The sequence below is a fragment of the Manacus vitellinus genome, unplaced genomic scaffold, assembly GCF_001715985.3.
Source record: "Manacus vitellinus isolate BGI_N305 unplaced genomic scaffold, ASM171598v3 scaffold_0_pilon, whole genome shotgun sequence".
In the NCBI taxonomy this organism is placed as follows: Eukaryota; Metazoa; Chordata; class Aves; order Passeriformes; family Pipridae; genus Manacus; species Manacus vitellinus.
The window spans coordinates 35,999,232-36,014,545 of record NW_021938789.1 but is presented as its reverse complement, the minus strand read 5'-3'; the positions used below and the strand labels follow the sequence as shown (position 1 = coordinate 36,014,545).

General features: G+C 35.6%; 1 protein-coding gene across 2 annotated transcripts in view; it reads left to right on the top strand.

Annotated features, from left to right (window-relative positions):
• Nucleotides 1-15,314, top strand: part of RAPGEF2 (Rap guanine nucleotide exchange factor 2) — a 68,981-nt gene that overhangs the window by 29,340 nt on the left and 24,327 nt on the right. For both annotated transcript variants that reach the window (XM_018082567.1, XM_008933133.2), the window contains exons 3-11: nucleotides 3,888-4,065; nucleotides 5,788-5,924; nucleotides 6,448-6,606; nucleotides 8,262-8,414; nucleotides 8,781-8,945; nucleotides 11,911-12,018; nucleotides 12,107-12,310; nucleotides 12,405-12,513; nucleotides 14,696-14,942. In XM_018082567.1, the coding sequence (XP_017938056.1) occupies nucleotides 3,888-4,065; nucleotides 5,788-5,924; nucleotides 6,448-6,606; nucleotides 8,262-8,414; nucleotides 8,781-8,945; nucleotides 11,911-12,018; nucleotides 12,107-12,310; nucleotides 12,405-12,513; nucleotides 14,696-14,942 (1,460 nt within the window). The remainder of the gene's footprint in view (nucleotides 1-3,887; nucleotides 4,066-5,787; nucleotides 5,925-6,447; nucleotides 6,607-8,261; nucleotides 8,415-8,780; nucleotides 8,946-11,910; nucleotides 12,019-12,106; nucleotides 12,311-12,404; nucleotides 12,514-14,695; nucleotides 14,943-15,314) is intronic.

Below are 15,314 nucleotides of genomic sequence, written 5' to 3'. Positions count from 1 at the left end.
TCAGTAGTTAGTTATTTTACTTGTTTTCTAGATTTTTATCTTTATATTATTATCATCTAGAAGCTTTTTCCCCAAAGTGAAAAGAAAACTATGAAGGCCGCCTAAAACAGAGCCAGTCATCTTGTAAGCACTTCTCCAAGTCTCCTCACTTTCTTTCCCATACTGAGGGTGATGTGTGTGTGCTAAAGCAGTTGTTACACCGGGATGAGAGTTCCTTAATTGTGTAAAGGTATGGATCCCCCTTGACCTCTTCTAATCTATTTTCTCAAGAAACCCAAAAATTCATTGGAGAAAGAAACGAGCAGTAAATTAGGTCATCTTCTTTAGCTGCTCATAGTCCATCACCTCTCTCATTATGCCCATCTTCATGATGCCTCTGGAAAATGAAAGACCAGCAGAGTTGGGATTAATCAGTTTCCTCTCATGCCAGTCTAAAGGGACCAGCAGAGTCCCTATTTCCCCCGTCTGCCCAGTTTGACCGAGGAGAAATGAATAATAGTTCTCTTTTTTTTTTTTTTTTTTAATCCTCCTCCCCTCCGCCCCAGTCAGTTAAGGAACCAAAGGCTAACCGAGAACTTATACAGGGCTCCTTTATTTTACATCTTTTCCCAGTTTTTTCACAGTATCTGTTTAATTAATTATCACTCAAATCTGGAGGTGTGTTTGGACTTCAGGAGCCTTAGCAGTTAGAGCAACCATTTTTTTATTGTTGCAATATTAGCCTTTATAGACACTACTTAATATTGGGCAGATTGTCCTTGGGTATCAAATGTGAAATAGCCCTTCAACTCAGGCTTGAAAATGTCTGTCTTAATCTCTTGATCTCTCGTTGGTGATGTGACAAATAAAATATTAGGCTGTCACTATTGTGAGATTCCTTTGAAGCTTCAGAAATTTTCTTCACAGTTGGAAAGATGACGTGAGAAATTTACTATCACAGTTGGTATTCAGACTTTGGAGAAACACTGTTTTGTACTTCAAGCTGCAACCAGCATTTTTCTTGCATGCTATCTCTTTAGATTTATTAAAGTGAAGCTAATTTCTCTTATTACCCAAGAAACAAAGTACAACATGCATCCAGGAAAGGAAATTCTGAGGTGTACTTCATCCATGATTAAATGCTCTGAAAAGCTCTAAGTCTCATGATTGACTGTAGTACAAATTCTGTTGGATGTTCATCTCGTGTTCTGGTTTTCGGCTGCTGAGCTAATAAGGAGCTAATTGAGGTTTCCCCTTTAGTCTTAGATAGATGCAAGGCTATTGCTTCTTAACTAAGGGTTCCTGTGCAGACATACTTGATTTTTCTTACATATGAGGGAGTGCAGAAATACTCAGAGCAGGCCGGTTGTGAAGTTTCACGTGTCAGCAAGAGGACCTTGAATACTTAATGTCATATGTGATGCTACTAAGCAAAAAAAAAAAAACTGTGATGGTTTTGTAACAAAACTGATACAAAACTTTTTGCATGTATAAACACAAGGAGTCCTTGTGGAATGAGGGTTTTTGTTTTGGGTTGGTTTGGGGGTTTTTTACTGCTGTGAAAACATATTACCTATGAGAAAAGGCTAAGTTTATCTTCCTTTGCTAACTTTTGGGTAATCATAGCATTTTCAGAAAGGTGCTTGAAAAAAGGTTTGTTTTTTTTTCAAAAGATATTTATAAAGGTGTCTTAAATTAATAAACTTCATTACTTTGTAGATTGTTGCATTCAATGCTGAGCTGCTTTGTTGGAATGGTTTGTATTTTTTGATAGCTAGCAGGTTAGAAATAGTTGCTTCTCATTCACCAATAGCTTTAGTTGTCAAAAAAAGAAAAAAAAGCTCAGTAAAAGGTGATCATCTTCGGGAAATGCTTGTAGCCTTTAGTACTATTTTTAATATTATTTCTGAGTACAAAGTTACATTTAATTTGGTGTGAGAATTTGTTTTAAATAGCATCAACTTTTCTTGATAAAAGAGCTTCAACTTTTTTTTTTTTTGTTGCTCCAAGACAGTGAAATAACTTGTCTTTTAATTATCAAATTTTGTACAATATGTGGAAATTTCTCATGTATGTTAGCATTGTGTGACTAAATTGAGTTCTGCATTCATTTTACTAATGTGCTTTTGAGAGAGCTTAACCTCGGCAGGTAGGAGGGGCACTTATTAGTAATGGGAAGGTTTGCAAAATTGACTGTGAATCAGTCCCACTGTCACTGGAATTTTCACTATTGGAAACTTCACATTCTGACAGATTGGTGTCATAAGCTGTGTATCTACTGACTCATCACCACTAACTTTTCCACCCGTCACTTTTGATGAAGGCTATTTTGAAAGAGTAGTTACAGCAACTGTTTCAAATGTATCATAGGGAACATGCATGTTAAACAGAGTAAGACTGCTAATGAAAATACTGCTATTGGTGCTATCATTTTGCTGATTTGTTTGTATGCCAGTAGTATCTTTCCTTATTCTGCTTAAAAAATGAGCATTTTTCTTAACAACAGCAAAAAAAAAAAAAAAGCTAAACCAAAAAAGCCACAAAAAAATCCCAAACCACCACCAACAAAAGAAACCAAACCCGAAACCACAAAGTGAGAATAATTTGAATATTGTGTAGATATTGTTATCATGCTTGTTACATTAACAAGGCCCCGTTACAAAGCCGGTGTTGTGCTGTAGGACAGAAGCATTTAAGACTCTCAGTAGCAGCCCTGATCCATCTCCAGCCATATGTTACCATTCATAAGGTGGCTGTTTTAGTGGCATTAAAGTAACAGATGTCAGCCACAGCTAGTGAGACAGGGATAGGGAAGATGATTCTACGAAATTACCAATGCAATTTGTCTTACCTTCTCTGTATTTGAGAGTGACCTAGTTTTGTGGGTTGTCTTTTTTACAAGAGTGAGAGACAGATCGATCAAACAAGCTTCAGTAACCGTGTTTGTCCCATGTATTATTTTTAAAGCAGTCGTGAATGCATCGTGTGTCTCAGAAACAAACCATCCCTTCAAGGCCTGTGAAAATGGATTTCTCAAACCTTGGTTTAAAACTTGCTCATTAGAAGCTTGCATTTCCTTAAAAATTGTGATAGCTGAGCCTCGGCAGCTGCCATGGTATTAAATCAGGTTCTGAGAAAAAGCAGCTTTATCAACTGTGACAGACAAATGTTTGTGGGATTTATTAAGTGTTTGGTCTTCAAACTGAGTCATTAAAGTATATTTACCTTTAGGTGCTATACTAACGACCTCAGGCTATATCTGGACTATGTTTTCATTCATTTTAATACAATATGAAGGAGGTTAAATCTGTGTAGTCCATCTGTGGTGTTTAAGCAATGATTTTGCATTTTTTTCTGCATCTGTAAATTCTTAGGCAGTTTATCAGCAAGTGAAAGCCATATTTAACTATGTTCAACTGGAATTGTAAAAGAAAAATACGTTCCTACATTACTGGGAGGTAACAAAATTTCTGTAGCATTTTGATGCTGTACTTATTTCCCAAAGCTGTCTGTTTAAAATTACCTCGTGTTGGGGTGGGGATAGAAAATGTCTAATGAACTGTTTATTGAAAAAATTATGTTCAACTAATATTTCAAAAAATTGTTGGTTGAAATATGTCATCCATCCCCCCCAAGTCCTCCTGATTAAATAACGTCTGTTGAATTCTTTTTATGTGTGACTGAAACGAATGTTAAAAGCTCTGTTTAAACACAGTGAGTTTGGTAGATTAATCTTTAGTTGTTCTAAAAAGATATGTGAAGAAAAAAGTAATATAAAAAATATTGGATGAATTTGAGTGATCTGTTGGATGGCAGATTTCTGTACATTTAACTATAAATCTGTAACAGAACACATTTGAATTTTTTTTGGTGTTTGTTTTTTTTTTAATTGTTTATACATGTATTAGGCTACAGAAAGTGAAGCAGGTGATATGGATCTCAGTGGATTGCCAGAGACAGCAGTGGATTCTGAAGATGATGATGATGAAGAAGACATTGAAAGGGCATCGGATCCTTTGATGAGTAGGGATATTGTTAGAGACTGCTTGGAGAAAGACCCAATAGACAGGACAGATGATGATATTGGTAAGTATTGCAATGTGTGAAATACTGTTAAACATATTCTCCTTCACCCCCAAAGGAATTAGTTTTTGAGCTTGAGGCTTTATTTTTATGATTGGCTTTTGTAGTTCGTAAGTTTAGTGTTTATTATTATTAAATATTATTACAGTTATTATCTGTAAGGAGATTCATAAATACCATAATTTCAACTAGTGAACAAGTATAGCCAAAGAAGAAGAGGAAAATGCACATAATATGGGTGAAGCCTATTACTTGCTTGCCCTTTTGATCTCAAACATCAGCTTCTAATTGATATCAGCACAGGTTTATGAAGTAAACATCATTGTGAACTGGAAAATAGTTAGACAGAACCTTGGCAAAGTCAACATTAACATCAACACTGCTTATCAGGGTGTATTTTGTAACTGTAAGTTGTGGTGATGTGATTGGACATTTGTGATAAACATTGGAGCTGTTAAGACTTGAGCATAAATGTGCCTCTAATCAAACTAATTTGCTATGTTAGCATACAGGTAAATACATTGAAAGCAAAGCAGAACTAGAATTTAAATTCTAATCTAATCTGTTTCACTGGGGAGATTTGATTTTTTTCTTTTATTGAAGTATGACTAAATGATGATTAAGGTTGATTATCAGATGATTAAGGGACTAGAGCGTCTTTTATATGAGGAAGATCTAAGAGAGCTGGGACTGTTCAGCTTGGAGAAGACTCAGGGATCTCATTAATGCATACAAATACTTGGAGTGAGGGTGTAAATATGACAGCCAGACTCTTCTCAGTGGTGCCTAGTGAGAAGACAAGAGGCACAAACGGGAACACAGGAGGCTCTATCTGAACACAAGGAAATGCTTTTTTTTAGCTGTGACTGAGCACTGGCAGAGGTTGCCTGGAGAGGTGTTAGTGTTCCTCCTTGAAGACATTCAAAAGATATTCGGACACGTTCCTGTGCAAGTGGCTGTAGGTGGCTCTGCTTGAGCAGGCAGGTTTGACCAGATGATCTTCAGAGATCCCTTCTAACTGCAAACTTTCTGTGATTTAGGAAAAAGATGGGGTCCTATTGAACCCTTTTAGTAGATGTTTTAGATCAAACTGGATGCAAAAACGTTCTTAGGGCATATACTCATTCAGCAGGACTGCTAAGTAAAATTGAGTACTGTAGTTATGAACAATATAAAAAATGAAAATGCAAGAAGTATGTTGTTGAATACAAGTGCAACTCAATGGCACGCAGAAGTCAGAGCAGCAGTAGTCACCTTTAAGACAGTAATCCTACCTGGTCCGTCTGAGAGGAACTTTGTGAAACCACCAGATAATGATCAAGTACAATTTACTCCTAGGTCTAGCCTAGGAGGGGATGGCTTTACCAAACAACTTGCTCAGTTTGTCTTGCTGTGTTTTATATAGTCCTGTCCTAGTCTTAAGGGAGTTATTATGCTGACTGGAGTATTACAAATATCATTGGTTGTATTCAGAGCTCTTGGTTACATTACAATTCTTCCATTATGCTTTTACTTTGCAGGGCTTCTATTGATGATATGACCAGCCAGTCTGTGTCTACAAAATACCCAGTAATTAAAACAGGGCACTGTACATGATTTATTAGGATACAGAAACGATTGTGCAGCATTTTAGCTTAAGTAGCCTCGGGCATCTTGCTGAAGAACTATCTTTACAGTGCTTTGCTGTTTTGACATGCACGACTCAGTGGGCTTTTTCTCCTTCAGAACAACTACTGGAATTCATGCATCAATTGCCTGCTTTTGCCAACATGACAATGTCAGTGAGAAGAGAGCTCTGTGCTGTAATGGTGTTTGCAGTTGTGGAGAGAGCAGGAACTATTGTACTAAACGATGGAGAAGAGGTCAGTAGAAGTTGCTTTTGACTCTCCTTTTATACCAAACATTCCAGATTCCACAGGGTTAAAGTCCTCCTTTGTTGCTTAAAAAAAAAAAAAAGGTAACGTTTATCAGGTGAATCAAGCCTCTTTTTGTTGTGGATTAGTCTGAAAGCTTTTGTTTAAGCACTCACACATTTCTTATGCAATAAAAACATAATAAAACATTCTCAATACTGTACAAAATGCTTCCTGCCTATTTGAGCTGATCTGGGAAGTTTATTTCAGTGTTTAAGTGGTGTTTTAAAACCTTCTTTCTTTTTTCCCCCACAGTCTTACATTACTTCTTAATATTAAAGATAAACTTAAGACCTCAGGTTTCTTGAGCTTGAAATACTGTACATTTAAGGCAAACTAGCTTATAATTTTTTCAGTAGGTGCTAAAAATAACTTTTGCTTTAGAAAAGTTGTGAATCTTGTATTTATACAGTATGATATTACAATATTAAGTGATTTGGTCTTCATGTATCCTGCAATGTTTGATTTGTAGCTGGATTCCTGGTCAGTCATTTTGAATGGCTCTGTGGAGGTTACGTATCCTGATGGAAGAACAGAGATACTGTGCATGGGGAACAGTTTTGGTGTTTCCCCTACCATGGAAAAGGAATATATGAAAGGAGTGATGAGAACCAAAGTGGATGACTGCCAGGTAGAGTGTCGGACTGTAATACATGCAAATTCACAAACATTTGGGTGTGATGCAACTCAGTAAAGAGGCACAGTTTTATTTTAAAATGAATATATGTAAAATCTCCAGTGAGTAACCCTGGACACTAGTTGGGTGATATGGCTCCTGCATTTCCCCACCGTCTGGGAAATTGAGTTATCTTCTTCTGGATAGGGATCATTTTGGGTGAGGAGGTTTGCCTACATGCTTTCTTCAGAACTTGAGGCCCATCAGCCCGTTCCACCCATTGCTTCCAGTGTTCCCATAGTAGGATCTTAAGGTCTGTTAGTCATTACAGGCTCTTTTACTTCTACAGCTAATAGCTCTTCCTTACTCGACTCAGCTACTGAATATTAGGTAATACAAATTCTCCTATGGTTTGAGTGAAAAATCTACTTTCAGCTAATCTGGCCTTTCAAGGAAAAAGCCTTGATGTTTGCTATAATAGTAGCAGTCAGATGTAAGGAATACTTCTCATGGCATACTGGCCTAATCTGGGTATGTGGTTGCTATTTGCTTATTCCCATCCAGAAAATAATAGCTGAGCCTTGGCCAAGTTAAGCATTCTGCTTGGTCCTGATGGCTAATTAACTTCAAGAAGATGACCTTTGAAATGGGTGCAAATGTATTAATGAAGTCACTTGGTTTGGTTTACCCATCTAACTTGCAAAATGTGCGTAAATGGTTTCTTGTTAGGATAATGTTTTCAAAAAATCCAAACCATGGGACTTGTTTCAGCTACTACTAGCTGCTGGAAAAAAGAAATGTTGTGTAAATGAGTTTAAAGAATGCAGGAGAAAATACTGTCTCTGATTCTCATGCTTTTGTCTTAAGTACATGCATGATGATTTAACAACTTTTTAATCAGAAGAAACGCTTATTTCCTCTCAGTTAAGATACCCAACTTCATATACGAAGACAGTTTAATCTTGCCTCCAGAAAGAGACAAAGGCATAAAAATTTTAACAAGTTATAGAAGGTAATTCATAGTGTGTACAAGTATTGTCTTTCTAAGTTTTGTAGTTGTTCTTAATTATATTTGCACAGTGTAGGAATATTCTTAAGATAGTTATTCTTGCACATATTCTTGAACAGATGATTGTAGAAAATAATTTTCCTGCTGTATGCTTTAATCCAGAAGTAATTTGTTTCTGTGTGCCTGCACTCATTAATTGAATAAACGTTTGTTTTCTTAAGGATAGACCTTAATAGTAAGAATAGCTATGAAAAATGAAAATAATTTACCATAGCAATAGGAACAAAAAATAAAAGCTAAGTTTTCACTTCACTCTTTTAACCCTTCTAAACATAAAACCTTTCATGGGAGAAAAAAATACTGACTAGGGTACTGAAGTATATCTCCAGCAGTGAGGAGGTCAAAGCAAAAATGGCTGATAATGCTAAATCATGTTGCTCTAATGGATCTTGGTCTCCTCTAACTGCAAGATTGTAGTGGAAGTACTGTGCTTATGTATTCATCTGCTTACTACAGCTGAACTGCTGGAAAGACAAATTTGACTCACTGCAGGTTGAGAAACTTCTTTATCTTTTCTATTAATAGAGTACTTGCAGCTTAAGTCTACATGCTTTTCTGAAGATTTTACCTTTTAATACTGGTGCGTGATGATTCTTTCCAGTTTGTTTGTATAGCCCAGCAAGATTATTGCCGCATCCTCAATCAAGTGGAAAAGAACATGCAGAAGGTGGAAGAGGAAGGGGAGATTGTGATGGTGAAGGAGCACAGAGAGCTTGATCGCACTGGGACAAGAAAAGGTCACATTGTCATCAAGGTAAAAGCAAAAGAAAGAGTCTCTTGCAAAAGTCTATGTTCTATAAATTTCTTAACTTTGCAAGTTAAATCCAGGATTAGTTGAGAACATTAAAAATATATGTTTGAAAATAGACTGTTACTATTTCTAGATTTTCTTTATAAATATGCACATTGACAACGAGGTGATTTCTGTAGAAATTAATTACATAAATTTTTTACATTTCTTATCACAGTGTTTAAGGCATTATGTTTGCTTAGTTTATCAGTTAATGGATGGCAGTATTCTTTCTAGTGTAATGCATCTTCATTAAGAAAACACATTTGCATGTGTTGAAAATTTATTTTAATAACTAAGATTTCTTTTCATTGTTTTGGTTTTTAATAGGGAACAGCTGAAAGGTTAACAATGCATTTGGTGGAAGAGCACTCTGTGGTAGACCCAACATTTATAGAAGACTTCCTGTTGACGTATCGGACCTTTCTTTCCAGCCCAATGGAAGTGGGCAAGAAGTTGTTGGAGTGGTTCAATGACCCCAGCCTCAGGGATAAGGTTAAAATCTCCTGAATTATGCACCTGTTACCATTTGAATTGAAACATAAGCCGTTAAATAAAATATGTTTTAGAGAGAATGATTAAACTGAATAAGACACGAATAGCTAGGGACATATTTTAATGGTAGAATATATGGCTAAACCTAAGAACATGTTATCCTCGTTTTATTTAAATATTAATGTGTTCGGGAAAGGTAAATTAGCCATGTTTCTACCTTGCTGTGTTTTTACAACATAACTTAGTTGTTTGCAAGTATACAGAAAGGTTTTTTCCAATAATCAGTATTTTTATTTCATGTGATTGAATAGAATTTTATTGTGTCTCCAGATTTGAGTATATAACTGAGTTCTGTTTTTCTGTACACAACTTGGCAAACTTTCTTGTTTTTTGTTGTTTGTTTTTTTTTTTTTGTGAAGAGACTAGAAAACGCATGCATTAAGAATCTGTTGAGCTTTATGTGGCATTAAAAAAAAACACTAAACCCAACCCAAACACAAGAAAGCAATCAAATATCCTCTTCCCTAAATAAAATTTCCATGGTGGAAGAATAAGGTTTATGGACTTTTGGCACACTGTCTATTGAGGATATATTGTACTTCACACTATATTGCTTTATTTTCACTTGTATGCAACTTTTTCATATGTAAAATAAGTAGTAAAAATTTCCAGATTTTTTTTTTTTAAATTTGAAACCAAGAGAATTTTATTATTAAGGCTAAAGAGAAATTTGGTTTTCAACTTTTATTTAAATCTAGGTATTTCTTCTAGAAATGCTAGTATAGCTATGCCTCGGAGGAAGGATCATACATCCAGCAGAGGATAGGCTTTGCAGCTAATACTGTTACAACTTCAGAGCTATAATATTGGAGTTCGTCTTTAAACTCACTTTGCTTGTCCTCCAGTGGATGATCCCCTCAGCCTCTGTAAAAGCATGAGCCAACACAGTTGCTGATATCAGGTCTGAACACAGAGCAGCTCTTTGTTCTGCTACCTCAATGTCCAACCTTTTCTGACATCCAGTAGCACTGACAGAAAGGCAAGAGGCAGAGAACAGCTTAAGACAAGTGGAGATAAGCAAGTAGGGAATAAGGAATCTGCAAGATTTTGGCCCTTTCATACTGGGGGCTGATAGTCTGTGAGGAGAGTGAAAGGAGTGAGTAAAATTTCCTGGGCATGACTAGTACTCAGGAGTAATCATACTGGGACACTTGAGATCCAGCCTTACTGATGATTTTGCTGAGCAGCAGGGTACTTGATTTTACAGCTTTAATTGTCTTTTAATGATGTTCCTGATTGTGACACGAGTAGTGGCATTCCTTTGGAAGTCACCATTCAAATCTTCCCAGCATGGTGTCCTTTGGGTATAGATTAGTAAGTCCTAACTTGGAAAGCAGCATTGACAGTGAGGCTGTTACTGTAGAAGTTTATAGTATGTTCTGTGGTATGGTTTGCAACTTCCCAGCCAATTTAGAAAATCTGCAATTAGCCTAAATTTATCCAGACATTGTCTGGATCTTCCAGTGTCAACCACAGTATTGAAAAATATCAGAGCTGTTTACCAGGAATGAAGTTCATCTTCAATTTCAAAGGTGGAAAAATCTCAAGTATGTCCCTGTGGCTGGGAGCTGCAGCACATAGTGCTGTGCTGTTGCCTTCTGTTAGAACTCTTGAGGACTTCTGAAGTACCTTATTAGTTTGGTCATTAATTTCAGCAATTCTTCTGAATTCATTTGCTTTTCTGAGGTAAAAGGAAAATTACTTAGAAACTGTATGTGAAGGTGGCAGTGGTTGGTTTTACATGCCTGGTGTCAGTCCTTTAGCATATGAGGCTGCAGATGTTTAGATTTTGTGCAGACACAAAGAATGGACAGAGATTAGCACTAGGTGATTAAAATTTTTATGAGACTTTGTTCTTAAGCTCTAGGTTTTGAAATTTTTGGAGATTTATCCCTACTAATTTACTTTCCCAGCATAAAAGAAGAAATACAGCTGTATTTTTAGAAGTAGTGTTGAGTGGCACAACTATTTTGGATTAAACAACTTTTTTAAAAAGTGTGAATAAATATTAATTCAAGACATCAAAACTCTTTATTTCATCATCAGTGCTGCTGATGTTCCAAATCAAATCACATGCTAAAAGAGAGAATATTATAGTGGAAGCATATAGTTTTAAAAAATGAAGCTCTTATTTTGTGGTGTTACCTTCATTAATATTAATTAGTAGTATTCCTTTAGGGTTTTTTTTTCTAACAAACTGTAAAATACCAGCTAAGATTCTTCTAAACTTGAAGAATTGTAGTTGCTTCTGGGGAGTGGTGGTGGAGAGAAAGAAGGAGGAGTAAACAGAAAGATTGACTCTAAGGAAAGAAATTGTAGGATTTTGCTGTTAAAACTTTTTTTCTACATCGTGCAAGAGCTCCTTTTTCCTGCCTCTCTAAACATACAATAACTCTTTTACACAGGTAAGTGCCAAATGAAGTTAATGGTGGCACATCCAAAGACATGAGATTCAAGAACCAATATAAAGCTGTCTCGTAAGCTTTATGATCATGTGCTTGAAGAATTAAGCAGATTTGGAAATGTACATGAACAGGAAATTGTTGTTATAGGTCAGAAATGGATCTATGTCGTTGGCTTTTTCCTGTGTGCACTGTTCCCTACTTAGTCAAATTTCATACAGCCAGTGTTAATTTTCTGACTCTTAGTATTTGTTATGCAATACAGCATACAGTTGCTTATACAAGTGAAAACAATTTTAATACTTAATTTGTTCTATCCTCCTGATAAATGATCACATATTAGTAAAGTTTGCTTTGGAGATATATATATATATGTATGTATAATATTTAGGATTCCAGTGGTAATTTACAGAGCCTTTAAGGAACAGGATTTTTAAAGGATTTAGCAATAGTGTTGGTCTGAGTATTCCTAGAAAATATTTATATCCCTCATTAATTTTCAGGTTACACGGGTAGTACTGTTGTGGGTGAACAATCACTTCAATGATTTTGAAGGAGATCCTGCTATGACTCGATTTCTGGAAGAATTTGAGAACAATTTGGAGAGGGAGGTAAGAGTGAGTGTTTTTTTTTTCTGGCAATTTGGGATGACAGGGAGTAACCAGGCTGTTATGTATAACTTATGCTTTTCTCTTGTAGAAAATGGGTGGACATTTGAGGCTGTTAAATATTGCTTGTGCTGCTAAAGCTAAACGAAGATTGATAACCTTAACAAAGCCATCTCGAGAAGCCCCTTTGCCTTTTATCTTACTTGGAGGGTCTGAAAAGGGATTTGGAATCTTTGTTGACAGTGTAGATTTTGGTAGCAAAGCTACGGAAGCAGGCTTGAAACGTGGAGACCAGGTATCTAATTTTAAAATGTGTTCCCCATTCCCCCCTCCCTTTTTTTTGTTTCCTTTCTCTTTACTACATGAAAATAACATCTTTGAATTTTTAGATACTGGAAGTGAATGGTCAAAATTTTGAAAACATTCAGCTGACAAAAGCCATGGAAATCCTTAGAAATAACACTCATTTGTCTATCACTGTGAAAACCAATTTGTTTGGTAAGTTTGCATGCACTGTTGGTTCAAATTTCTGTTCTAATTTTGATGGAGACTTAAATTATTTTTTTAACAGTTTAAAACAGTTTTGTTCGAATCTCTTTTGTACTAGAGAAAATAAAAAAAGGAAGCTTGCAGGTCCTAAAATACCGTAGTTCATAATTGCAAACAAAAATTTATTAATAGTCTGTTACAAAGTGATTTCACTCTCAGAATTAAGAGGAACTGTATTAAGAGGAACTATCGTGACCACGTAGCTCAAACTTATAAAATGTGTTTGTATGTACAATATTTAATTCTTTCTCAAGAAAAAACCTCTTTTGGCATTTCAGTTGATCTGTGGTCTTTTTCTGTGTGCTGAATTTGATTGTAGTTTTTCAACCCACTATGAGTGTAACAAGCACAAGGCTAATACAAACTTTCTTGCCAGCTAGGTGAAAAGAATTTTGCTAGCCTCTGTATTTATTCTCTACATTTTTCCCTCTAACAAGTACTTAAGTAGGCATGAAGGAATCTTTAAGCAGCTCGGGGCCTTGGTTAGCATAAAAAATAATTAATAGCTTGGAGGTTTGGTTTGATTTTTACCACTGGATACTTGGATTACTTATACAATTTAGTGGTGTGTTTCCTGGATGTCTCTTTCAGGATCAAGTTCTTCATCACAAACAGGGCAGAATATTATCATAGCATGTCACTGCATTAACTGATAATTAAATATGCCTAGGTTGTCTCCAAAAGTTATTCATCAAATCTGTTTCCTGGGGATTTTTTTGCTTTGCAGTAAAGATTCTACTATTTCAAATGTTTCTAATAATTAAGATATTTCTTACATTTCTTAAGATATTTCTTTCAGCACTATGTACTTGTAACTCCAAGTGTAAGTTCTGTGTAACCATTCTTCACGTGTTTGAATCTCATGTTGCTTTAGTATATTAAAGATTAAACCTGATTTCTTCTTTTCTTCAGAAATTGTGTTTTTTTCCTATCTTGTTACTCCTGTGCAAATACTGAAATCAGATTACAGTAGAGTCTCAGAGCAGTTACTTTCTGTGTATTGCATGCACAATTCCTTCTCCACAAATCCCAGAGGGATTTCTTTTTTCAACACCATCTTCTTATCTGTATCTAATTTTTCTCTCCAGCCTCCAATCCCTATTCAACAGTACAGTTATTGGCTGGGATTACTTTCCTTCAATTTTATTTGTGTGTCTTATTTGAAGCTTTTGAAGTCTCTTGGTGATTTTTTATGTATCTCTGTAGATAAAGATGAACATTAAGGACAAAATTAAGAAATAACAGTAAAACCTAACCCCTAATACTTATTCTGAGCTGGTTGCCCTTGTTCCCATGTTTTCCTACAAGTCCTTAATTTTAATTATCAGTTTTCATTTACTATTACAAATTAATTCATCAGATGATTTTTTCATTTATGTATGGGGAGTTCCTGTCATACTGAGAATATGTGACTTGGTCTCCACATCAGTTTTGTTTGATTTTTTAAATATATCAGCATTGTTGTGAGGCTGAAAATGGCAGTAGAAGAACTAATTTACAAATCTATCAGGTATTTCAGCCTTAGAGATGACTCTTTGCTAGGGACCTGAGGGAGAATGAGAGGTTTTATGTTATCTCTGGCAGATGGATGCAACAGCCCTGTCGAACATCCAAAGTGTCTCAGTAATCTACGTTGTTATATTTTCTTTCTGACTTTGTTGCAGTTTCCCCTGTGATTTTTTTTGGTCCTGTTGCTAGTAATTTCTTGTCCATCTGACAGCTTTTGTTGCTGCCTGTCTATTTAAACCTTCCCTCTCATTTGCATTTTTCAATCTCAGTTTTGTCTAGTGTACTCTTTTTATGCACATTACTATTCTGCGGGAGCCTTTGTCCTTAGGCTGAAAAGTCAAATTCCTTCTGTTGAATCTGTGCAACCATGTGGTCACGAGTGGATTTCTATTCTAGGCTGGGCCAATTTATGTTTTTTCTGATTCTTACTACGGAAAATGAATGCCCTTTTTAAAATAGAAAATGTTTTTAAAGTCTTATATCTAAATTCATTTAATACTGGAATTGACAGAATATGCTAATCACTTTTTAATAATGATTAATATTAAACTGGTCTGGTGCACTGAGTTTTCTTTTACATTTTTGTTTTTTTTCTTTTCCTTCCTTTTCCTGTCTTGCGCAGTTTTTAAAGAACTCTTAACACGGTTGTCAGAGGAAAAAAGAAATGGTGCTCCCCACCTGCCTAAAATTGGTGATATTAAAAAGGCGAGTCGTTATTCCATCCCTGACCTTGCTGTTGATGTGGAGCAGGTAATAGGATTAGAAAAAGTAAATAAGAAAAGTAAAGCCAACACAGTTGGGGGAAGAAATAAGTTAAAGAAGATACTTGACAAGACTCGAATCAGTATTCTGCCTCAGAAACCATACAAGTGAGTTTATTTCCTCTTAAATATTTGCCTTGTGTTAAATTTTTATAATTCCTAAGAAACTTATATTTTATGATGATACTTTTTTATTTATTAATACAAATCGTGCTTATATCTGAAAAAATATACTAAAAAATACTACTCTTAACAATGCAGCTTGGATGTATTTTGCTTCTTGTAGATGAAGTGATGACACAAATACTTCTTTGTCATTTACTGTTTTCTTTTAAGAGGACTTTTAACTGAAAGCATCCCAGGCAATTAATTTCAGAATAACTGCAGGCAAGTTTGCTTGCAGAGAGTTGATATGAGCGATGATTTCAATGTATCCACATTCCAGTGGTCTATAAAAATTTCTGTGTACTGCTATAAGGG